Source organism: Tachyglossus aculeatus, chromosome 2 (assembly GCF_015852505.1).
Source record: "Tachyglossus aculeatus isolate mTacAcu1 chromosome 2, mTacAcu1.pri, whole genome shotgun sequence".
NCBI classification, from domain to species: Eukaryota; Metazoa; Chordata; class Mammalia; order Monotremata; family Tachyglossidae; genus Tachyglossus; species Tachyglossus aculeatus.
The window spans coordinates 154,995,066-155,020,480 of NC_052067.1; the positions used below are offsets into that span (position 1 = coordinate 154,995,066).

The 25,415-nt window shown below is 42.7% G+C and overlaps 1 protein-coding gene across 1 annotated transcript in view; it reads left to right on the forward strand.

Annotated features, from left to right (window-relative positions):
• ANO6 (anoctamin 6) overlaps positions 1-25,415 on the forward strand; it is a 202,355-nt gene that overhangs the window by 143,776 nt on the left and 33,164 nt on the right. The window contains exons 11-15 of the mRNA XM_038765280.1: positions 6,036-6,178; positions 9,488-9,565; positions 13,771-13,996; positions 18,788-18,957; positions 19,187-19,284. Coding sequence (XP_038621208.1) covers positions 6,036-6,178; positions 9,488-9,565; positions 13,771-13,996; positions 18,788-18,957; positions 19,187-19,284 — 715 coding nt within the window. The remainder of the gene's footprint in view (positions 1-6,035; positions 6,179-9,487; positions 9,566-13,770; positions 13,997-18,787; positions 18,958-19,186; positions 19,285-25,415) is intronic.

Sequence of the window (25,415 nt, forward strand, 5' to 3'; positions counted from 1 at the left end):
TACTCTCTCCTTGACCCCCTCCAATCTGGCTTCCGACCCCTACATTCTACCTAAACTGCCCTCTGCCCAACTGCCTAAGTGCCCAAAGGTCACCAATGACCTCCTGCTTGCCAAATCCAACGGCTCGTACTCTACCCTAATCCTCCTCGACCTCTCAGCTGCCTTTGATACTGTGGACCACCCCCTTCTCCTCAACATACTATCCAACCTTGGCTTCACAGACTCCATCCTCTCCTGGTTCTCCTCTTATCTCTCCAGCCATACATTCTCAGTCTCCTTTACAGGCTCCTCCTGTCCCTCCCATCCCTTTATTGTAGGGGTTCCTCAAGGGTCAGTTCTCGGTCCCCTTCTGTTCTCTATCTACACTCACTCCCTTGGTGAACTCATTCGCTCCCGTGGCTTCAACTATCATCTCTACACTGATGACACCCAAATCTGCATCTCTGCCCCTGCTCTCTCTCCCTCCCTTCAGGCTCGTGTCTTCTCCCGCCTACAGGACATCTCCATCTGGATGTCTGCCCGCCATCTAAAACTCAATATGTCCAAGACTGAACTCTTGATCTTCCCTCCCAAACCCTGCCCTCTCCCTGACTTTCCCATCACTGTAGACGGCACTACCATCCTTCCCGTCTCACAAGCCCGCAACCTTGGTGTCATCCTCGACTCTGCTCTCTCATTCACCCCTCACATCCAAGCCATCACCAAAACCTGCTGGTCTCACCTCCGCAACATCGCCAAGATCTGCCCTTTCCTTTCCATCCAAACCGCTACCCTGCTGGTTCAATCGCTCATCCTATCCCGACTGGATTACTGCATCAGCCTCCTCTCTGATCTCCCATCCTCCAATCTCTCCCCACTTCAGTCTATACTTCACACCGCTGCCAGGATTGTCTTTGTCCAGAAACGCTCTGGACATGTTACTCCCCTCCTCAAAAATCTCCAGTAGCTACCAATCAACCTACGCATCAGGCAAAAACTTCTCACTCTCGGCTTCAAGGCTGTCCATCACCTCGCCCCCTCCTACCTCACCTCCCTTCTCTCCTTCTACAGCCCACCCCGCACCCTCCGCTCCTCTGCCGCTAATCTCCTCACCGTGCCTCATTCTCACCTGTCCCGCCGTCGACCCCCAGCCCACGTCATCCCCCTGGCCTGGAATGCCCTCCCTCTGCCCATCCACCAAGCTAGCTCTCTTCCTCCCTTCCAAGCCCTACTGAGAGCTCACCTCCTCTAGGAGGCCTTCCCAGACTGAGTCCCTTCCTTCTCTCCCCCCTCCATCCCCCTGCCCTACCTTCTTCCCCTCCCCACAGCACCTGAATATATGTTTGTACAGTTTTATTACTCTATTTATTTTACTTGTACATATTTACTATTCTATTTATTTTGTTAATGATGTGCATCTAGCTTTACTTCTATTTATTCTGATGACTTGACACCTGTCCACATGTTTTGTTTTGTTGTCTGTCTCCCCCTTGTAGACTGTGAGCCCGTTGCTGGATAGGGACCGTCTCTATATGTTGCCAACTTGTACTTCCCAAGTGCTTAGTACAGTGCTCTGCACACAGTAAGTGCTCAATAAATATGATTGAATGAATGAATGAATCTATTTATTTATATTGATGTCTGTCTCCCCCTCTAGACTGTGAGCTCACTGTGGGCAAAGAATATGCTTGATGTTATATTGTACTCTCCTAAGTGCTTAGTACAGTGCTTTGCACACATTAAGCACTCTATATGATTAAATAAATAAATAATAAATAAATATGTGCCAAGCACTGTTCTAAGCACTGGGGTAGATACATGTAATCAGGTTGAACGTAGTCCATGTCCCTCATGGGGCTCACAATTTTGATTCCCATTTTACAGGTGAGGTAACTGAGGCACAGAGAAGTTAGGTGACTTGCCCAAGGTCACACAGCAGACACATGGCTTTGTGTATAGCTATAATTCTATTTGTTCTGATAGTATTGACATCTGTCTACTTGTTTTGTTTTGTTGTCTGTCGCCCCCTTCAAGACTGTGAGCCCATTGTTGGGTGGGGTCCGTCTCTATATGTTGCCCATTTGTACTTCCCAAGCACTTAGTACTGTGCTCTGCACACAGTAAGTGCTCAATAAATATGATTAAATGAATGAATGAATGTGGCAGAGCTGGGATTAGAACCCATGACCTATGACTCTCAAGCCCTTGCCCATTCCACTAGGCCATTATGCTTCTCCATGCCTCAGATTCCTCATCTGTATAATGGGGATTAAATCCTATTCTCTTCTTACTTAGACTGTGAGCCCTATGTGGAACAGGGACTGTATCCAACCTGATTATCTTGTATCTACCCCAGCATTTAGTATAGTGCATAGCACAGAGTAAGTGCTTAACAAGTATTATTATTATTATTTTTAATTATTAAATGTTAGAAATTTCAAAGGGCCACAGAGATTGCTTAGTAATCAAATCCATCACAGTTAAATTCCTAATGTGGGCTCAGTGTTGATCTGGGCACTACACAACAGTGTCTCTGCCTTCTTGGAACAAGTTCAGAGCAGCAAGACGGGATTGTAGCATTAATATTCCACAGTTATTAATACATAGGACTCACGATGGGCAGAATGCTTCTTATTCCCTCTTCCGTGGATTGAAGGAGTTTCTGATAAAACTACAGAGCCATTTATTATCCTGCTGGATAAGGTCATTGTTTTCCTTTCTTCCTTCAGTTTAGCCATGTATTTGCTAATAAGCGGCAGCAAGGACATTCTAGGGGAGAAAAAGCCTCCATCAACTATAATTATTGAGCTCTTCATCTGTGGAGAGCACTGTACTAAGTGGTTGGGAAGCATAGTTAGTAGACAGGATTCCTGTCCTCAAGTTCACAATCTAACTACAATAAATTACTGGGAGGACAAAGCAATAGTGTATAAATTTATGTTCACAAGTGATGCAAGGAGATGAGTACCCAAATGCTTAGGTGTCGAGGAAGTGCTGAGTGACTTATTACTCTATTTATTTATTTTACTTGTACATATCTATTCTATTTATTTTATTTTGTTAATATGTTTTGTTTTGTTCTCTGTCTCTCCCTTCTAGACTGTGAGCCCACTGTTGGGTAGGGACCGTCTCTATATGTTGCCAACTTGTACTTCCCAAGCGCTTAGTACAGTGCTCTGCACACAGTAAGCACTCAATAAATACGATTGATTAATTGATTGATTATTTAGACTGTGAGCCCCATGTGGGAGTTGTGGGAGAAATAAGGTGGGGAGATGAGAGATGAATCTGGGAAGGCCTCCTGGGGGAGATATGATTTGAGAGGGCCTTGAAGATGGGGCAAGCAGTGTCTAGTAGATGTGAAATGGGAGGGAGTTTGAGGTAGAAATGGGGTGTAAGCAAGAGGTAGCTTTCATTCATTCATTCAATTGTATTTATCAAGTGCTTACTGTGTGCAGAGCACTATACTAAGCGGTTGGGAGAGTACAGCGCTTGAGAAGCAGTATGGCTCAGTGGAAATGGGGTGTAAGCAAGAGGTAGCTTTCATTCATTCATTCAATTGTATTTATCAAGTGCTTACTGTGTGCAGAGCACTATACTAAGCGCTTGGGAGAGTACAGAGCTTGAGAAGCAGTGTGGCTCAGTGGAAATGGGGTGTAAGCAAGAGGTAGCTTTCATTCATTCATTCAACTGCATTTATCAAGTGCCTATTGTGTGCAGAGCACTATACTAAGCGCTTGGGAGAGTACAGTGCTTGAGAAGCAGTGTGGCTCAGTGGAAAGAGCACAGGCTTGGGAGCCAGAGATCATGGGTTCTACTCCCGGCTCCACCACTTGTCAGCTGTGTGACTTTGTGCAAGTCATTTAACTTCTCTGGGCTTCGGTTACCTCATCTGTAAAATGGGGATTAAAACTGTGAGCCACACATGGGACAACCTGGTCACCTTGTATCCCTCCCAGTGCTTAGAACAGTGCTTTGCACATAGTAAGCACTTAACAAATGTCATCACTATTATTACAATACAAGAATGAACAGATACATTCCCTGCCCACAATGAGCTTACAGTCTAGTAATGGGGAGACAGACATTAATATATTAAAAAAAGATACAGAAATAGACATAAGTGCTATGGGGCTGGAAGAGGGGAAAAATAGAGGGAGCAGGTCAGGGCGACACAGAGGGGAGTGGGAGAAGAGAAAGGGGGGAGCTTAGGGAAAGTCTTCTGGAGATGTGTCTTCAATAAGGCTTTGAAGTTGGAGAGAGTAATGACGTGTGAGTAAGGGTGCTCTGGAAAAAGATGTAAGGGTAAGTAGCTGCAAGAGCCCTAGATTACCTTAAATAATGTTTATAGTATTTGTTGAGCACTTACTATGTGCCAGGCACTGTTCTAAGCGCTGGGGTGGGTACAAGCAAATCAGGAAAGTCAGTGGTCAGGAGTTTCTACTTGATGTAGAAATGATGGATGGGCAACAATTAGTGGTTTTTAAGAACTGGGGTGATGTGGACAGAATGATGTTTTAGAAAAATGATCCAGGTCTCAGAGTGAAGTAAGGACTGGAGAAGGGAAAGGTAAGAGGCAGGGAGGTCAGCACGGAAGCTTGGTGGCAGTTTGATGGAGAGGGAGAGGTGGCATCTGGAGATCTTGTGGATAAGGGGCTGGCAGGACTTAGCGACAGATTAAAAGTGAAAGAGGAGGGCAGAGTCAAGGATAATGCCGAGGTTACAGGCAGGTTGATTGGGAGGATGGTATTCATTTGTTCATTCATTAATCAAGCAAAAACTCGTCACTCTTGGCTTCAAGGCTCTCTATCACTTCACCCCCTCCTGCCTCACCTCCCTTCTCTCCTTCTCCAGTCCAGCCCACACCCTCCGCACCTCTGCCACCCTAACCACCTCACTGGGCCTCGTTCTCGCCTGTCTCACCGTCGACCCCCGGCCCACATCCTTCCCGTGGCCTGGAATGCCCTCCCTCCATTCATCTGTCAAACTAGCTCTCTTCCTCCCTTCAAAGCCCTACTGAGAGCTCACCTCCTCCAGGAGGCCTTCCCAGACTGAGCCCCCTTTTTCCTCTCCTCCTCCCCATCCCCCCACCCTACCTCCTTCCCCTCCCCATGGCACTTGTATATATTTGTACAGATTTATTACTCTATTTATTTTACTTGTACATATTTACTGTTCTATTTATTTTGTTAATGATATGCTTATAGCTTTAATTCTATTTGTTCTGATGATTTGGACACCTGTCTACGTGTTTTGTTTTGTTGTCTGTCTCCCCCTTCTAGGCTGTGAGCCCATTGTTGGGTAGGGACCGTCTCTATATGTTGCCGACTTGTACTTCCCAAGCGCTTAGTACAGTGCTCTGCACACAGTAAGCACTCAATAAATACGATTGAATGAAATGAATGAATTCATTCATTCAGTTGTATTGAGTGATTACTGTATGTAAAACACTCAACTTAGCACTTGGGAGAGTACAATATAGCAATTAAAAGACACATTCCCTCCCACAGTGATGGAAGAATCAACTGTGATGGGAAAGTTAGAGTATTTAGGAGGGAAGATTTTCAAAGCATGGCCTACTGGAAAGAGTCCCCAAACACATCCTCCCCACACCTTCCCCACTCCTCCCCACAAAATCACAAAGGACTTTAATTCATTCATTCATTCATTCAATCATATTTATTGAGCACTTACTGTGTGCAGAGCACTGTACTAAACGCTTGGGAAGTACAAATAGACAACATACAGAGACAGTCCCTACCCAACAATAGGCTCACAGTCTAGAAGGGCTTTATATTCAAAGCCCTCCTAAAATTATTTCACCTCCACTCATGTGCCCAATAGGCACACAGGTAACCTTTTACTACCCATTATTTCGTATAAAAAGCGTCTTAAAAATTCAAATTTTGTTAACAACGAGCCCAATCCACTGAATAACAAATGATATTTCCCACCCACAAAACACAATTTAGGAAGTTAACGCTATCCATATAAGCATCTTCAAACATCAGTATCACTGCTTAACCATATTTGTTGTTTATTTTTCTTTTTGCTAGGCACTTTGTTTCTGGAGTTTTGGAAGCGGCGACAAGCAAAATTGGAGTATGACTGGGACACTGTTGAGTTAGAGCAGGAAGAACCAATCCGACCAGAATATGAAGCCCAGTGCGTTCATGTAGTAACAAATGAGATCACCCAGGTATATATAATACTATAATGTGTGGAATTTAGAACTGTCATAAACTTAGAAACACATGTTTGGTTGACTTTCTACTTATGGAACATTAACCAAAGAAATTGTTGCCTCAGTTTCCGAGGTTTAAGCAGAAACCACCGACTCTCACTTATATTGGTTTCACAAATCAGCACAACCACTAAAAGGAAGTAATAGAAAAGCAGCATGGCTTAGTAGAAAGGGGATGGACTTGGGAGTCAGAGAACATGAGTTCTAATCCTGGCTCTGCCTCTTGTCTGCTGTTTGACCTTGGGCAAGCCACTTAACTTCTCCGTGCCTCAATTACCTCATCTGTAAAATGGGGATTAAGACTGTGAGCCTCATGTGGGACAACCTGAGTACCTTGTATCTACCCCAGCGCTTAGAACAGTGCTTGGCACATAGTAAGCGCTTAACAAATATCACCATTATTATTATGATTTACAAATTCTGTGAGACTTTAACCTAGGTAAGAACCACAAGATCAGACCTTGTGAGAGAAATTAGACGATCGACAGTATGATTCACTGAACGCCAAATGCAAGACAAGTTACTAGAAACTTGATTTAATTCAGGGACCATCTTCTTCTCCCCTCCCCACCAAACCCATATCTGTTTATGTCACTCACCTTTTAGTGCTCTTTGATAGATCAATTGAGTGTAAATGCAGTCATTTCTTCCAGTGCTCTCTCGCTGGATATAACCTTTCAACGTTTACCTTGACTTAAACATCTCCCTTTTCCTTCCCCTCAGCCTCTGAAATATTTCAATATTTGATAAGGACAGATGTATTTAATTACTACAGAAAATTCAGATGTATTTACTATAGAAAATCCAGGCCTTTAGTGTGCCTTTTTGCTGAATAAGATGAAAAAAGTTTGAAAATTAAGTACCTATTTATACATAGTATCTAATTATGTAACAATTGCATTTTTAATCACTGTCTTTTACTATATTTATATTTGGTCTGTGTTTATGGTTTTAGGAATGCATTAATGCATTAATTTCCTGTGGGAAACAAGATTTCATTTAATGCTCTTTAATTTTCTCCGTTCCATGGAACCAGTTAAAAGCTTTAACTAGGATATAGTAATAGTAGTAACATTATTAAGTATGCTGTGTGGAAAGCACTAAATACTAAGCACTGGGAAAAAAATATACTGATGACAGATGAGAATTGGGGACATTTCCTGCCCTCCAAGGGGCTCAAAATCTTGGTGACGTGTCTAGGGAAAAATGAAATAATAAAAATGTAAACAAATATAAGGACAGTGATAAATTGAAGAACAGTGGGCACCATGACTGGAGGAGCAGAGTATCAGGCTTCTCATGGCTCAGTTTAATCATAATAATAATAATAGTAATGATAATAATGGTATTTGTGAAGTGCTTACCATGTGCCAGGCACTGTACTAAGCGCTTGGGTGGATACAAACAAATAACATTGGACACAGTCCCTGCCCCACATGGGGCTCACAGTCTCAATCCCCATTTTACAAATGAAATAACTGAGGCACAGAGAAGTAAAGTGACTTGCCCAAGGTCACCCAGGAAACAAGTGCCAGGGCTGGGTTTAGAACTCATGACCTTCTGACTCTCAAGCCCATGTTCTCTCCACTACATCATGCTGCTGTTTAACAGTCAGAGACACAGCCATGGCATTCCCCAAACTGCAGAAAATTGAAGAGAAGGCCTCATGCTGCAATGTGTCCACCATTCTAGACTGTGAGCCTGTTGTTGCTTAGGGACCATCTCTATATGTTGCCAATTTGTACTTCCCAAGTGCTTAGTACAGTGCCCTGCACACAGTAAGTGCTCAATAAATACAATTGAATGAATGAATGAACTCTGTTATATTGTACTTTCCCAAGTGCTTAGCACAGTGCTCTTTTTTAAAAAATTATATTTGTTGAGCACGTACTACCCGGCACTATACTAAGCCTTGAATGCTATCTGGGAATCCTATTCATTAACCAAGTGGTGTCTGACAATAGATCTTTTCTGATAAAAGTGCCACACTTTTATGGCACACGTCTTTTATGTGACAGTCATCTTGACCTGACCTGTACTTCCATGAAACTCATTTTCCGAAGCCATTCTTCTTACAATTAATGTATTTTATAGCTCAGTGAGGTTTCTGAGTCAGTTTACATCTGGGGTGCTTTTTTAGGAGGCTGGCTGTGATTTTGCACACCTGGATTTCTGCTGATTTTGTATTTCTATATTTTATGGTATTTGTTAAGCGCTTACTACATAACAAGCAGTGTTGTAAGTGCTGGAGTAGGTACAAGGTAATCAGGTTGGACTCAGTCCCTGTACCACTTGGGACTCAGTCTTAATCCCCATTTGACAGATGAGGGAACCGAGGCACAGAGAAGTGAAGTGACTTGCCCAAGGTCACACAGAAGGCAAGTAGAACCCTGTTCACTCCCAGGCCTGTGCTGTATCCACTAAGCCCCACTGCTCTGCACAGAGTAAGCACTCAATAAATACAATTGATTGCAAAAGTTTTCTTTTTTCCCAGATTCCTGGAACAGCTCTTTGAAATAATCACTGATACTTCAGTAGCTGATTTCCTTGAAGCAACCTAAAATACGTTTCAAACTAGAGATGGCTTAAAGTTGACATGGTGTTGGCAGAGTCCTTTGTTCTAATCAATCGATGGTATTTATAGAATGCTTACTGAATGCAGGGCAATGTACTAAGTGCTTCTTCTAGTTTAAGCTTCAAAGATTTTCCATCCTGTGAAGGACATGTAGTGGCAATCTGTCCATTCTGAAGCACCAGTTGCTAAAAAACCGAGAAGAAGACTAGATAGACTATATGTTGCCAACTTGTACTTCCCAAGCGCTTAGTACAGTGCTCTGCACACAGTAAGCGCTCAATAAATATGATTGAATGAATGAATGAATGAAAGATAGAATGGAGTGGAAACAATGGATTGTGACTTAATTGATATAATCATTTAAGTAGATTAATTCAGTAAGTCCTAAAGCTCAGCTTCCCTCTTTAAAAGTAGAGGGAGTGCATAAGAAAATATTCAAGAAATACAGATGGTCTTTAATGTATCAAACAAAATGTAACTTTGGGAATTTAACTTAAATCTGCATTGACAGATTTGATTCTAAAACCCAGTTGAAAACTTCTTTGAAATCTAGAGCCGGAGGGCCTGTAGAATTCTAAATTCAAGTAAAACAAATATTTATTTTCACTTTCAAACTAATTGATGAAAATATTAACTGCACACATTTTGACTGGATAAGACGACCGTATTAACCCCTGTTGTTTTTACAGGAAGAAGAGCATGTTCCGTATACTTCATGTGGAAAGTGTGTACGCATGACCCTCTGTTCAAGTGCTGTCTTCTTCTGGGTAAAAATCTTTTGCTGTCATCTTTTCCCAATTTCCAATTTGCTTAAAATGAAAGCCCAACTAAAAACTGCAGTCTTCCTCAAATCTCTTAGCCTCTGGGGTGTCCTCAAAAATATTGAGCAGTTAGGTTAGTTTTAAGGGGGACACCAGTGTCCTAGAGCAGATTGTTTCCCACCCTGGATTGTTTCTTCCAGCATGATTGGCAGATGATGGGAAGGGTAGGAATAGCCCCATTTTCTGAAGTTTGAAAAGGTCAGAAGGGGACCAGGAACAGGTGAGATGGTGGACTTGGGAGCTGGGTTATTCATTCATTCAGTCAGTCATATTTATTCTATCGTATTTATTGAGCACTTACTGAGTGCAGAGCACTGTACTAAGTGCTTGGAAAGTACAATTCAGCAACAGTTTGAGACAATCCCGAACTAACAACGGGCTTGCAGTCTAGAAGGGGGAGACAGATAACAAAACAAGTATCAATACCATCAAAATAGATAAATACAATTATAGATACATACACATCATTAATAAAATAGAGTAATAAATAAATACAAATATATACACATGCTATGGGGAGGGAGTAGGGACGATGGGGAGGGGAGAAGGAACAGAAAAAAAGCGGGGGCTCAGTCTGGAAAGACCTCTTGGAGGAAGTGAGCACTCAGTAGGGCTTTGAAGAGGGGAAGAGAGCTAGTTTGGTGGATGTGAGGAAGGAGGGCATTCCAGGCCAGGGGAAGGATGTTGGCCAGGGGTAGATGGTTGGACAGGCGAGAACGAGGCCCAGTGAGGAGGTTAGCGGCAAAGGAGTGGAGTGTGTGGGCTGGGCTGTAGGAGAAAAGGGAGGTAAGGTAGGAGGAAGCGCTTAGTACAGTGCTCTGCACACAGTAAGCGCTCAATAAATACGATTGACTATATCATCATCATCATCAATTGTATTTATTGAGCGTTTACTATGTGCAGAGCACTGTACTAAGCACTTGGGAAGTACAAGTTGGCAACATATAGAGACAGTCCCTACCCAACAGTGGGCTCACAGTCTAAAAGGGGGAGACAGAGAACAAAACCAAACATATTAACAAAATAAAATAAATAGAATAGATATGTACAAGTAAAATAAATAGAGTAATATGTACAAACATATATACATATATACAGGTGCTGTGGGGAAGGGAAGGAGGTAAGATGGGGGGATGGAGAGGAAGGAAGGGGCTCAGTCTGGGAAGGCCTTCTGGAGGAGGTGAGCTCTCAGGGCCTTGAAGGGAGGAAGAGAGCGAGCTTGGTGGATGGGCAGAGGGAGGGCATTCCAGGCCCGGGGAATGACGTGGGCCGGGGGTCGATGGCGGGACAGGCGAGAACGAGGTACAGTGAGGAGATTAGCGGCGGAGGAGCGGAGGGTGCGGGCTGGGCTGGAGAAGGAGAGAAGGGAGGTGAGGTAGGAGGGGGACTATATGTGAAGGGTGCTAATTGTCTAAAATATGCTTGACTTGATCTCAGTTGTACTTAAGCACCGTTTTCTCATCTTCCTCCACCCAGTCGAAGGGGTTGATTTACTACCCGCTAATGAGTCACCTCCTCTGATTGGTTCTGGCAGATGGGGTTTGATTTGTTAGAATCATCTGCTGGTCATATGATGCAATCTGATGCAGGTAGTTTCCACTGTGAACACATGGATGTCTGCTCCAATTTATCAGCTGGGGTAGGAGGGTGGAGATAGGGAAGGAGCCTGTGTCTGGTGGCAAGGAAGAGGTATAAACCTAGGGAGGTCTTCCCATTTGAGTAGTTCATTAAATGTTGTTGAAAGTATTGGGCAGTCATTGTACAGTTCACATGTGTAACACTGTGGCTCAATGGATGGGGCACTTCCTGGGAGTCAGAAGGACCTGGGTTCTAATCCTGCCTCCATCACACATGTGCTATTGTGACCTTGGGCAAGTCACTACACTTCTCTGCGCCTCAGTGACCTCATCTGTAAAATGGGGATTAAGACTGTGAGACCCATGTTGGACAGGGACTGTGTCCAACCTGATTACCTTGTATCTACCCCAACGCTTAGAACATTGCTTGTTATGTAGTAAGTGCTAAACAAGTACCCTAAAATATAGAAATATAAAATCAGCAGAAATCCAGGTGTGCGAAATCACAGCCATTCATTCATTCATTCATTCATTCATTCAATCGTATTTATTGAGCACTTACTGTGTGCAGAGCACTGTACTAAGCACTTGGGAAGTACAAGTTGGCAACATATAGGTACGGTCTCTACCCAACAGTGGGCTCACAGTCTAGAAGGGGGAGACAGACAACAAAACATATTAACAAAATAAAATAAATAGAATAAATATGTACAAATAAAATAGAGTAATAAATACGTACAAACATATATACATATGTACAGGTGGTGTGGGGAGGGGAAGAAGGTAAGGCGGGGGGGATGGGCAGGGGAGAGGAAGGAGGGGGCTCAGTGTGGGAAGGCCTCCTGGAGGAGGTGAACTCTCAGTAGGGCTTTGAAGGGAGGAAGAGAGCTAGCTTGGCGGATGTGCAGAGGGAGGGCATTCCAGGCCAGGGGGAGGACGTGGGCCGGGGGTCGACGGCTGGACAGGTGAGAACGAGGCCCAGTGAGGAGATTAGCGGTAGAGGAGCGGAGGGTGAGGGCTGGGCTGTAGAAGGAGAGAAGGGAGGTGAGGTAGGAGGGGGCGAGGTGATGGACAGCCTTGAAGCTGAGGGTGAAAAAAGCAACCAGATGTAAACTGACTCAGAAACCTCAATGAGTTATAAAATACATCAATCGTAAGAAGAATGGCTTTGTAAAATGAGATTTGTGGAAGTACAGGTCAGGTCAGGATGACTGTCACATAATCAATCAATCGTATTTATTGAGCACTTAACTGTGTGCAGAGCACTGTACTAAGCGCTTGGGAAGTACAAGTTGGCAACATATAGAGACAGTCCCTACCCAACAGTGGGCTCACAGTCTAGATTGAAAAGTGTAGCACCTTTATCAGAACAGATCTGTTGTCAGACACTATTTGGTTATTGGGAACTCCAACCTGAATAGGATTCCCAGATAGCATTCAAGGCTCTGTGCAATAGTGTGAATGCCTTTATATTTGGGACCCTTCTAGGTCATTAACTAACCATGGCATTTCTAATTTTTGGAATGGAAAAAGGTAAACGTTTAGAGAACTCAAAAAGCAGAATAATAATAATGATAATAATTTTGGTACTTGTTAAGCGCTTACTATGTGCCAACCACTGTTCTAAGTGCTGGGGGAGATACAAGGTGATCAGGATGTCCCACAGGGGGCTCACAGTCTTAATCCCCATTTTTCAGATGAGGGAACTGAGGCACAGAGAAGTTAAGTGACTTGCCCAAAGTCACACAGCTGAGCAGCGGTGGAGCCGGGATTAGAATCCCCCAAACCCGTGCTCTTTCCACTGAGCCACGCTCTTTAGTAGAAAGTTGTTTTGTTGTTGTTGTTGTTGCTGTTCTGTGGTACTTGTTAAGCACTTACTATATGCCAGGCACTGTACTTAGCTCTGGGGTAGATGCAAGTTAATCAGGTTGGACTGAGCCCATGTCCCATTTTGCAGATGAGGCAACTGAGCCACAGAGAAGTTAAATGGCTTTCCCAAGGTTACATAGCAGATGTGTGCAGAGTCAGGATTAGAACCCACGTCCTTCTGACTCCCAGCTCCATGCTCTATCCACTAGGCCATGCTGTTGTTGGAATCATGCTCTATTTTTGTAGTGCTTTTTTTTCTAAATCAAGTATTATTTACTCCTAATTAAATATTAGCAATCCAGTATAATCTAACTGCATAGAGTTCTGCCTTTTTTCATGGGGTGTAGAATTCAGTTAACCTCCTTCAATACTTTTAATAGTGTCATAGCTAAGGGCATATTGTTTTCTACCTTCCTTTTTATTTTACCCTAAACCCGGGATAAAACTCTCTTCTCCTTAATTTCTTTGTACTTTCAACACTGGATTTGTGTAGTTTTTCTCCAGCCTCATCTTAACTTTGACTGTAACCAATTCTGGGGAATAGTAGGAAAGGCCTATTACAAAAGCAGTTTGGTCATTTTTAGAGCTGCTTAATGGCCCCCTACCATCTTTCCGACCTCTGGGAAATGAACACTGTGAACTCTTCTTTTGCAAAGCCAGCTAGTTTGACAGCCCAGTGCCACCGATTTTTATTCTACCTTTCAGATTCTGTTGATCATTGCCTCCATCATTGGGATCATTGTTTATAGGCTGTCAGTTTTCCTCGTGTTTGCTGCAAAACTACCAAAGCACATCAATGGAACTGAAGCGATCCAGAAGTATCTGACTCCACAAACGGCCACTTCAGTCACCGCTTCAATCATCAGTTTCATCATCATTATGATTCTGAATATTGTTTATGAAAAAGTAGCAATCATGATTACTAACTTTGGTAAGGTACCACATCAGCTAACTTGACCTTCTGATGAAAAACTGTTGAAAATTGAGTTCCTCTGGGGTATCTTTTAGATTTTTTAGCTATGAGGTGTTTAGGCTTGAAAAAAATTTCCAGTGACAGATAATTCTATGTGCAGGCAGTGTGGAAACAAAATTGCATACAATTTTATTCTGCTGTTTAGCAAGAGCAAAATCAATGGGCTCAATAACCAAAGCTTTGGAAAATAGTTCATTCCTGAATCTAAACATTCACATAGTTGTCCTTCCTATCTAAAGAAAACAAGACTGACTGTGAAGTTCACCTAGAACCGTGTATGTGGCTGAAAACATCAATGTGGTATTCATAATCCCGGCCGCAGTGTGTGCACAAAAAAAGCTGTCTCTTGTGTTGTCATAATTACTGTTTACGGCACCTGGAGCTGTTTTCTCTTTTGCCACCCTGGCTCTTGTTCCTGACAAAGCTTTTTCCCAGAGAGAGCAATCCCTTCTTAATGGTCATGCCCTTGGCAGTCCTATCCCAAGCAATGACTCCCGGGTTTCAGCTGGGGTGAGGCATTGTCCACAACTTTGCTTTATGTGTCCCTAAAATGCTTCTGTTGCCCACCTGACTTTCAGTTTCCCAATTTCAGCTCTCCTAACAGCAACAGTCTGGGTTTCATTCTCAGTCAATTGTGTTTATTGAACAGTTACTGAGTGCAGAGCACTGTACTAAACACTTGGAGAGTACATTACGACAGAGTTGGTAGACATGTTTCCTGCCCCAAAGAAGCTGACAGTCTAGACAGGTAGGCAGACATTAAAATAACTACAGATATGTACCTAAGTGCTGTGTGGCTAAAGGTGGGGTGAATATCACTCATTCCCCTCTAGACTGTGAGCTCACTGTGGGCAGGAATGTGGCTCAGTGGAAAGAGTGCGGGCTTTGGAGTCAGAGGTCAAGGGTTCAAATCCCAGGTCTGCCAATTGTCAGCTGTGTGACTTTGGGTAAATCACTTAACTTCTCTGTGCCTCAGTTACCTCAACTGTAAAATGGGGATTAAGACTGTGAGCCCCCTGTGGGACAACCTGATCACCTTGTAACCTCCTCAGCACTTAGAACCGTGCTTTGCACATAGTAAGCGCTTAATAAATGCCATTATTATCCAGCGCTTAGAACAGTGCTTTGCACATAGTAAGTGCTTAACAAATACCATCATTATTATTATTATTTTTGTTATATTGTAACCTTCCAAGTGCTTAATACAGGGCTTTGCACACAATAAGCTCTCAATAAATACGATTAAATGAATGAATGAATGAATTCTCCTCACGTCCCACCCAGCATAGCTGTGTTAAGGTGAGCAGAGCAGGACTGTGTCCAACCTCATTTGCTTGTACCCACCCCAGGGCTTAGTACAGTGCCTGGCACAGAGTGTTTAACAAATCATTATTATTATTGTTATTATTATTTTTATTAAGTGCTGTAGAGTCATTTCCGATTCATAGTGACTCCATGGATATACTTTCTCTAGAACATCCTTTTCTCTGCTGTAATCTGCAGACTTTCTTTCATTATCATTGTTACGGTCTCTATCCATCTAGCTGCTGGTCTGCCTCTTCCTCTTTATCCTTGGACTTTTCGCTTAGGAAATACCACAATTATTATAACCATTGTTATGGTTGTTATTTATGATCTTACCTTCCCATTTAATATTGAGTTTGGCCAGTAAGTGATTCTGGTGGAACTGGTCCAGGAGCCAGGGTGGGATTCAGTTCTCACAGCCTCCAGAGAAAAGGTTGGGCCTTCAGTTTGGTCTGGGGCCTGATACCACGTTCAACGGACTTCCAAATGATGTGCTGCCCATCTTGATTCCATTTGCTCTTTCCCTGGTTAATCATTGTATTCATTCATTCATTCATTTATTCAATCGTACCTATTGAGTGTTTACAATGTGCAAAACACTATCACTTGAGTCAGTCTGTTGTCAAGGTAACAAAATTCTGAGACAGCTTCTAGCTCTGTGTTGTTAATGTGAAATATCGGTGTGTCTGTGATGTTGCTGGTTCAGACTGACATATCACCAAGACTTTTCATCAGCCCATGGTGCCTGGCTGATTGGTGAAGTGGTTTACAGTTATTTGCATTATCCTATTATTGAATAATATAATAATAATAAGAAGAATTATAGTATTTGTAAGTGCTTACTATGTACCAAGCACTGTTTTAAGCACTGGGCTAGATTCAAAGTAATCAGGTTGTCCCAAACAGGACTCACAGTCTTAATCCCCATTGAACAGATGAGAGAACTGAGGCACAGAGAAGTGAAGTGACTTGTCTAAGGTCACACAGCAGACAAGTGGTGGACACAGGATTAGAACCCATGTCCTTTGACTCCCAAGCCTGGGCTCTTCCCACTAGACCATGCTGCTTTTCAATATTCTCAATGGCATTTACCCCATTACTAGTAATCACAACTGTGATATGTCTTTTCCCTTTCTGCTTAGGAAAAGAATCAGCCTGGCTTAGTGGAAAGAGCATGGATTTGGGAGTTAGAGGTAGTGGGTTCTAATCCCAGCTCTGCTACTTGTCAGCTGTGTGACTTTGGGCAAGTCACTTAACTTCCAGCACTTTGAACAGTGCTCGGCACATAGTAAGCACTTAACAAATACCCTCATCATCATCATTACTTTAGGTTCACTTGGAACACATTTCTTTACTGTTTGATTTTCATTCTTAGCCCTATTTACTAAATTAGTGATGAGTGACTAACTTAATCACTAAATTAGTGACCTCCAGAGTATGTGCCGGAGGGTCACTCCGAAGAAATAGCAACTGATCTGATAATCAAGTCAACCTAAAGTATTTATTGAGCACTTACTCTGTGCAGAGTACAATAGAGCAGTAGCAGGCAAGGAATACATCTGTTTATTGTTATTTCATACTCCCCCAAGCAATTAGTACATGTTTTGCACACAGTAAGCATTCAATAAATATGACTGAGTGGATGATTGAATGAGCAGAAACTATCTCTGCCCTCAAGGAGTTTGCCATTTAGCAAGCTCTATTAGTCACTCCTCACACATGTTTTTCCCCTCGGTGAGGTCACAGTTCATCTTTAGCAAGTTCCCTTTACTGTTACTTCCTCATTTTCTTGATTCTTGGCAGAGAGTACACTCTCAAGGGTCTACTCTGTCCCTTCCCAGAACACTTTAGGAAAATTGAGTGCCTTACCCTGACATTGTGCAAGTTGCTTGAAAATAATGCCCTAGCCACATGGGCTTCTTAGATCAACTCTACCTTTATTTAATCTGGCATATCTCAATCATAAGGAACAATTGAAGAGTTTGCCTTGTTGGGCCAGAAAAGATGACAGGCAAACAATGCAGAAGGGATTGTTGGCCACATGTTGGTTTTTTAGCCACATTCGTAGGCATGGATAACATCTCAGCCAGGCAATCGTATTTATTGGGAGCTTACTGTGTGCAGAGCACTGTACTAAATGCTTGGGAGAATACATTTCAACAATAGACACGTTTTCTGCCCACAACAAGCTTACAATCAACATCAGTCCCAGCTCTGCCTCTTGTCGGCTGTGTGACTTTGGGTACATCACTTATCTGTGCCTCAGTTACCTCATCTGTAAAATGGGGCTTATGTGGGACAACCTGATTACCTTGTATCTACCTCAGGGCTTAGAACAGTGCTTGGCACATAGTAAGTGCTTAACAAATATCAACATTATTATTATTATTATTATTATTATTATTATTATTATTATTATTATTATGTTGAAATTTGAAGACACAAGCATATAGCTCCTTTAAAATTCAATAGGACAGTTGACATTACAGAAGCAGCATAGCTTAGTGGAAAGAGCACAGGCTTGGGAGTCAGAGGGCATGGGTTCTAATCCCAGCTCTGCCACTGATCAGCTGTGTGACTCTGGGCAAGTCCCTTGACTTCTCTGTGCCTCAGTTACCTCATCTGTAAAATGGGGATTGAGACTGTGAGCCCCACATGGGACAACCTGATTACCTTGTAACCTCCCCAGCACTTAGAACAGTGCTTTGCACATAGTAAGTGCTTAATAAATGCCATCATCATTATTATTATTAGAACAGTGCTTGACACATTGTAAGCACTTGCTAAATGACGTTATTATTATTATTATTATTGTAGGACACGCATCGTGTCAATATGCGCATCTGTTCACACCCATTTCTTCTGACATCATACTGCATTTTCTACCCAGACAGGCTTGTGTCAACATTCCATAATTCTGCCTTCGTGTTCTAGACAAAGTGCATACTGAAAATATATGGTCTTGGAGAACTGAGTGTGTGTGTGTGTGTGTGTGTGTGTGTGTGTGTGTGTGTGTGTGTGTGTCTCCATGTATAGTATGTATCTATATCTATATGTATATAGATATATCTATATACATACACATATATCTGTATATCTATCTACATATACATATATAGATGTAAATACATATGCATACATGGATGTGCACGTGAGCTTTCTTGTAGGCAGGGAATGTATCTGTTGTTGTACTTTCCCAAACACTTGATACAGTGCTTTGCACATATTAAGCACTCAATAAATATGATCGAATGAATGATTGAATACATAAATTCCTATATACATAAAATCAAAGAATTCCTGTTTGATAATGACATGCACTCTTAGAATTAACACAGAAGCTAGTCCAAGAGAGTCTAAATTACTAAAATTCTTTCAGATCATTCATGTTTCACAGCTATTCACCAGTACTTAAAAGCTTTCTCTTTCTTGTTCTAATTGTAGAATTACCAAGGACACAGACTGATTATGAGAACAGCCTAACCATGAAGATGTTCTTATTCCAGTTTGTCAACTATTATTCCTCCTGTTTCTATATTGCATTGTTTAAGGGGAAATTCGTCGGGTTTCCAGGAGACCCAGTTTATTGGCTGGGAAAATACAGAAATGAAGAGGTATGAATGTATTATAAATATAATTGTTGTCATGATACACATAGTAACTGATAATCATAATGTGTTTCCTTTCAAAATGCCCCAATATAAACTACAAACACAAGAGAGTCTTTTTAGCCTAAACTAGGGGCATTTTAGCCATTGTAAAGCAACAAAAAATGTAACTTTTATTCATGACAAGGCTATTAAAAGTTTGCCAAGCATTTTATGCTTTCTTCTAACATTTCAGTGTGATCCAGGAGGCTGTCTCCTTGAACTGACAACTCAACTGACAATAATAATGGGAGGAAAAGCAATCTGGAATAACATACAAGAAGTGCTACTTCCGTAAGTAGAGAATCATATGTTACTTTTAAGAACAGTTATAACGCTGGGTGGGCACTAATACCTCATTTTGCACTTCAAATCCTCTTCCTCCTGTTTGGTCCTCAGTAGAGATGAAGAGGCTGGTAACTATCCTCTGTACAATGAAATAAATCTATGAAGGGTTATGCTGCTGCCCAGATTGTCTTTGTCCAGAAACGCTCTGGGCATGTTACTCTCCTCCTCAAAAATCTCCAGTGGCTACCAATCAATCTGCACATCAGGCAGAAACTCCTCACCCTGGGCTTCAAGGCTGTCCATCACCTCGCCCCCTCCTACCTCACCTTCCTTCTCTCCTTCTACAGCCCAGCCCGCACCCTCCGCTTCTCTACCGCTAACCTCCTCACTGCGCCTCGTTCTCGCCTGTCCCGCCGTCGACCCCCGGCCCACGTCCTCCCCCGGGCCTGGAATGCCCTCCCTCTGCCCATCCACCAAGCTAGCTCTCTTCCTTCCTTCAAGGCCCTACTGAGAGCTCACCTCCTCCAGGAGGCCTTCCCAGACTGAGCCCCCTCCTTCCTCTCCCCCCTCGTCCCCCTCTCCATCCCACCTGTCTTACCTCCTTCCCTTCCCCACAGCACCTGTATATATGTATACATGTTTGTACATATTTATTACTATATTTATTTATTTTACTTGTGCATATCTATTCTATTTATTTTATTTTGTTAATATGTTCGGTTTTGTTCTCTGTCTCCCCCTTCTAGACTGTGAGCCCATTGTTGGGCAGGGACTATCTCTATATGTTGCCAGCTTGTACTTCCCAAGCGCTTAGTACAGTGCTCTGCACACAGTAAGCACTCAATAAATACGATTGATTGATTGATTGATTTCCCTTCATACTTTTTAATGGTATTTGTTAAGCACTTACTATATGTCAGACACTGTAATAATAATGATGGCATTTATTAAGCACTTACTTTGTGTAAAGCAGTGTTCTAAGTGCTGGAGAGGTTACAAGGCGATCAGTTTGTCCCACAGGGGGCTCACAGTCTTAATCCCCATTTTACAGATAAGGTAACTGAGGCACAGAGAAGTTAAGTGACTTGCCCAAAGTCTCACAGCCGACAATTGGCAGAGCCAGAATTTGAACTCATAACCTCTGACTCCAAAGCCCGTGCTCTTGATAGTCAAGATGGACACTTTCCTTCCATGCCATCATAATCCTAGCTCCCAAATCCTTACAGGATCAAAGTTACTCAGGACTTAGAATCAATCAGTCAATCAGTGGCAATTATTGAGTGTTTACTGTATGCAGAGCTCAGTGCTAAGTGCTCAGTATAGTGCAATATACCAGAGGTAGTAGACACAATCCCTGCCCACAATGATCTTAAAGTCTAGAGGGGGAGACAGACATTAATATGAATAAATAAATTACAGATACGTACATAAGTGCTGTGGGGTTAAGGGAGGAGTGAATAAAGGGTGCAACTACAAGTACAAGGGTGAGGCAGAATGGAGTGGGGAAAAAAGGAAATGAGAGCTTAGTCTGGACAGACCTTTTGGAGGAGATATACCTTTAATAAGGCTTTGAAGGTGGGGAGAGTGATTGCCTGTCAGTTATGAAGAGGGAGAGCGTTCCAGCCTTAGGCAAGACATGAGCGAGAGGTCACTGGCAAGATAGATGAGATCAAGATACAGGGAGTAGGTTGGCCGTAGAGGAACAAAGTGTGCAGGCTGATGTGTTCAGGGAGGTAAGGTAGGAGGGGGCAAGGTGATTGAGTGTTTTTAAAGTAATGATATCACATTTTTGTTTGATATGGAGATGGGTGGGCAACCACTGGAGGTTCTTGAGGAGTGGGGAGACATGAATTGAATGCAACCGTGATTCATATACATATCTGTAATTTATTTATATTGATGTCTGTTTTTCCCCCCCACCCCGACTGTAAGCTCACTGTGGGCAGGGATCCTGTCTGTTTATTGTTGTATTGTACTCTCCCAAGTGCTTAGTACAGAGCTCTGCACACAATAAGTATTCAATAAATACAATTGAATGAATGAATAAAGTATTTTAGAAAATGGAACGGGCAGCAGAGTAAAGTATGGACTGGAGTGGGGAGAGACCGGAGGCAGAAGGTCAGCAAGGAGGTCAATGCGGTAATCATTGATTGATTGACAGGGTAGGATACATCCTTCGATTAACATGGTGTTCACTTAGATGAAGAGGAAAGGGTGGATTTTAGTGGTGTTGTGAAAGTTGAACAGCCAGGGTTTGGTGGCAGACTGAATATGTGGGTTGACTGAGAGATATGAGTCAAAGATAATACCAAGGTTTTGGACTTGAGTGACAGGGAGATTGGTTGTGCTGTCCTCAGTGACAGGAAAGTTAGGAGGAGGACAAGGTTTGAGTGGGAAGATAAGGAGTTCTGTTTTGGATATGATAAGTTTGAGATGTCTGTAGGACATCCAAGTAGAGATGTCCTGAAGGTAGGAGGAAAGACTGCAGGGAAGGAGTGAGATCAGGGCTGGAGGGGTAGATATGGGAATCATCTGCACGGGGATGGTAGTTGAAGCCATGGGACTGAGTTCTTCAAAGGAGAGGGGGTAGATGGAGAATAGGAGGGAACCCAGAACTGAGCCTTGAGGGACTCTCACTGTTAGGGGGTGGGAAGCAGAAGAAGAGCCCCGAAAGAGATGAGAATGAGCGACCAGAGAGATAGGAGGGGAACCAAGAGAGAACAGTGTCAGTGAGACCAAGGTTGGATAAAGTTTCCAGGAAATGGGGGTGGTCAGTAGTGTCAAAGGCAGCTGAGAGGTCAAGGAGGATTTGGAAAGAGTAGAGGCCAATAGATTTGGCAAGAAGTAGATCATTGGTGACCTTTGAGAGGGCAATTTATGTGGAGTGAAGCAGTTGGAAGCCAGTTTGGTGGGAGTCAAGGAGAGAATTGGAGAAGAGGAAGTGAAGACAGTGGGTGAAAACAACTCACTCAAAGAGTTTTGAGAGGAATGGTAGGAAGAAGATAAGATGATAACTGGAGGGAACCATGGAGTTAAGGGAGAGGTTTTTTTAGGATAGGGGAGATAGAAGCATTTTTTAAAGTAGTGTGGAAGAAGCCATTGGAGAGAGAACAGTTGAAGATGGTGGTCAGGGAGGGAAGAAGGGAGGGGGCAATTGCTCTGATAAAGTGCAAAGGGAGGGGATTGGATTTTGAGAGCAGGCAGGAGATCTCCTCTTGAGATACTGCTAGGAAAGATGGGAGAGATGAAGAAGGGTCAGGAAGAGGGAGGGACTGGAGAGAGGAGCAGGGGACATTTTAGGGAGATCTTGCCTGATGGCTTCAATTTTCTCAATAAAAATGTCAGTCAATGATTAATATTCCAGGTCATTTGCCCTTGGTTGGATAAAGTCAACAATATTACTAATGAGAGTATAAAGTGTGCAGGGCATTCTAGAAGGTGCTTGGGGAATATACAAAGTTATAGACATATTACCTGCCCTCAGGGGCTTACTATCTACTGAAATTTTATAAATATTAGTAATAAAAATGGTGATATTTTAAGTGCTTACTATGTGCCAAGCACTTGGGTAGATACAAGCAAACTGAGTCATCCATAGTCCCTGTCCCACAAGTGGCTCACAGTCTTAATCCTCATTTTACAGATAACTGAGGCACAGAGAAGCCAAGTGATCGCACAGCAGACAAGTGGCAGAGCTAGAATTGGAACCCAAGTCCTTCTGCCTAGAATGTCACTCTTAACTAAACATAGCTGGCTTACAGGACTGTGGGAGACAGAAGCGAGGCAGAGATGGAGAGGAGGCTAAATCAGATGGGGATTGGAAAGTCTGAGGGTACTGGAAACTGGCACTACTGATGCCTTGGAATGGCAGGATCCTGGATAGCTTAGGGATTAATAATAATAATAATAATAATAATAATAATAATAATATTTGTTAAGCGCTTACTACGTTCCAAACACTGTACTAGTGTTGGGGCAGATGCAAGGTAATCAGGTTGGACACAGTCCCTGTCCCACATAAGGCTCACATTCTGAATCCCCATTTTACAGATGAAGTAACTGAGGCACAGAGAAGTGAAGTGACTTCCCAAGGTCATACAGCAGACAAGTGGCGGAACCAGAATTAGAACCCACAACCTCTGATTCCCAAGCCCATGGTCTTGCCGCTACGTTATGGTGAGGTGGTAATACATGAGTGGTGACTGAGGAGAGGACTTGAACCACAGGGATATAGGCTAAAAAAAGACAGAGGGAGGTGAGGAGGACGGAAACTCAGTCAGTAATATTTACTGAGCACAGTAAGTGCTCAGTATACCGAGCACTGTACTGAGGGCTTGGGAAAGTACAAAACCAAAGAGCAGGTTAGACAATCCTTGCCAGAAGGAGTTTACAGACTAGAGGGGGAAACAGACATGAAAATAAATCACTGATAGCAATGTACATAAGTGCTGTGGGGGAGGGGTGAATATCAAAGTCCTTATAAATTGAAAGAGAAAAGTAAAAGCATAAATACAGAAATTAAAGAAACTGGAATGGGGAGAGACAGTAAAAGTATAATTAAAGGGAGAAGATAGGATGGAAGGGCACAAAGAAGGCTAAAGGAGAAAAGAGAGCGTCAGAAAATGAAAGAGAGGGAGAGAGAACAACATAACAACAAGGTGCAAAAAGGCTTGGAAAGAAGTAGAAAGCATAGAGTGGTAGAAGGAAGGATACCAAGTGAAAATAGAAATGTCACCATTTCTTTACTTTCCCAAGATCAGCTAATGAGATGTGTTGTAGGTCACTGCATCAAACCTATTCTTTGGCACAAAAGAGACCACCTCAGGCAAATTTCTCCAAGTTTGCTTGAACTTTGGGGAGTTTTCAGATGCACAAAGATTAGTAAATTGCAAAGGTCATAGGGAATACAGACTAGAGATATTTTGTCCAGAGAAGAAGCCCTCCTGTCCCAACTGACATAGTGCACCTCATTTGCACCATAATGTTTATGACAGCTCGCTGTACCCAGGTATCTTTTAACATCTTTAACCTGAGGACATTTAGGTTACCTTAGATTTCTGAGGGGTAGGAGTCCTCAAGTTTTTACAGTTACTACCAACTTTCCATTATGAAATGAGGATTACCTCTGGCCATACCCAAAATCCTAGTAAAACATTCCTCCATCCAGGCACCCATTTACTCCTGTTTCTGAGACACTTCTGTGTGGCTACTTGCATGTACTCACCATATGCTGACTGCCACTGGGGTAGATTTGGCTCTGTATATTGCAGACAGTTGCATGCTTCTCTGCACAGGTGATTCAGATTTCTTTCTAGAACAACCTGCCACTGCAAATCAAAGTATTTGTCCTAGGGGAAAAAAAAAAGTCATACTCCATCACCTTGTTGGGGAAGATTGTTAGACAGAAGGGTCTCAAAGTGCTGTTATCTCTGGCTCCATCAAGCTCCACAAAGAAAACAGTTCAGTAACCCCGCAAGTTGGCAGTGCAGTAGGCATTTTTGTCAAAATTGATTTAATTTTTACTAATTACCCTAGACATGGCTCATTGCCAAATCAATCCATTCCCCCTCCCTTTAGGGCTTTTCCTTAGTAAGATCACCATCCATTGGCAGTTGAGTTGATGCATTGGTCTAAATAACATGCTTTGTTTGCTTCACAGTATTTATATAGTCATCCTCTGTGTTTGAAGACAACATCATTGGTGGGAGAGAGAGAGCAAGAGCACACTAATGTGGGATCCACAGGAGGACCAGGATTCTAATCTTGGCTCTGCCACTTGTCTTTTGTATGATCTTGAGAAAATCATTTAACTTCTCTGTGCCTTGGGTTCCTACCTGAAAAATGGAGATTTAATACTCATTGTTCCTCTTACTTAATAACAATAATAATAATAATAATGGCATTTGTTAAGCACTTACTATGAACAAATCACTGTTCTAAACGCTGGGGAGGATACAAGGTGATCAGGTTGTCCCACGTGGGGCTCACAGTCTTAATCCCCATTTTACTGATGATGTAACTGAGGCACAGAGAAGTTAAGTGACTTGCCCAAAGTTACACAGCTGACAATTGGTAGAGCTGGGAATTGAACCCATGACCTCTGACTCCCAAGCCCGGGCTCTTTCCACTAAGCCACG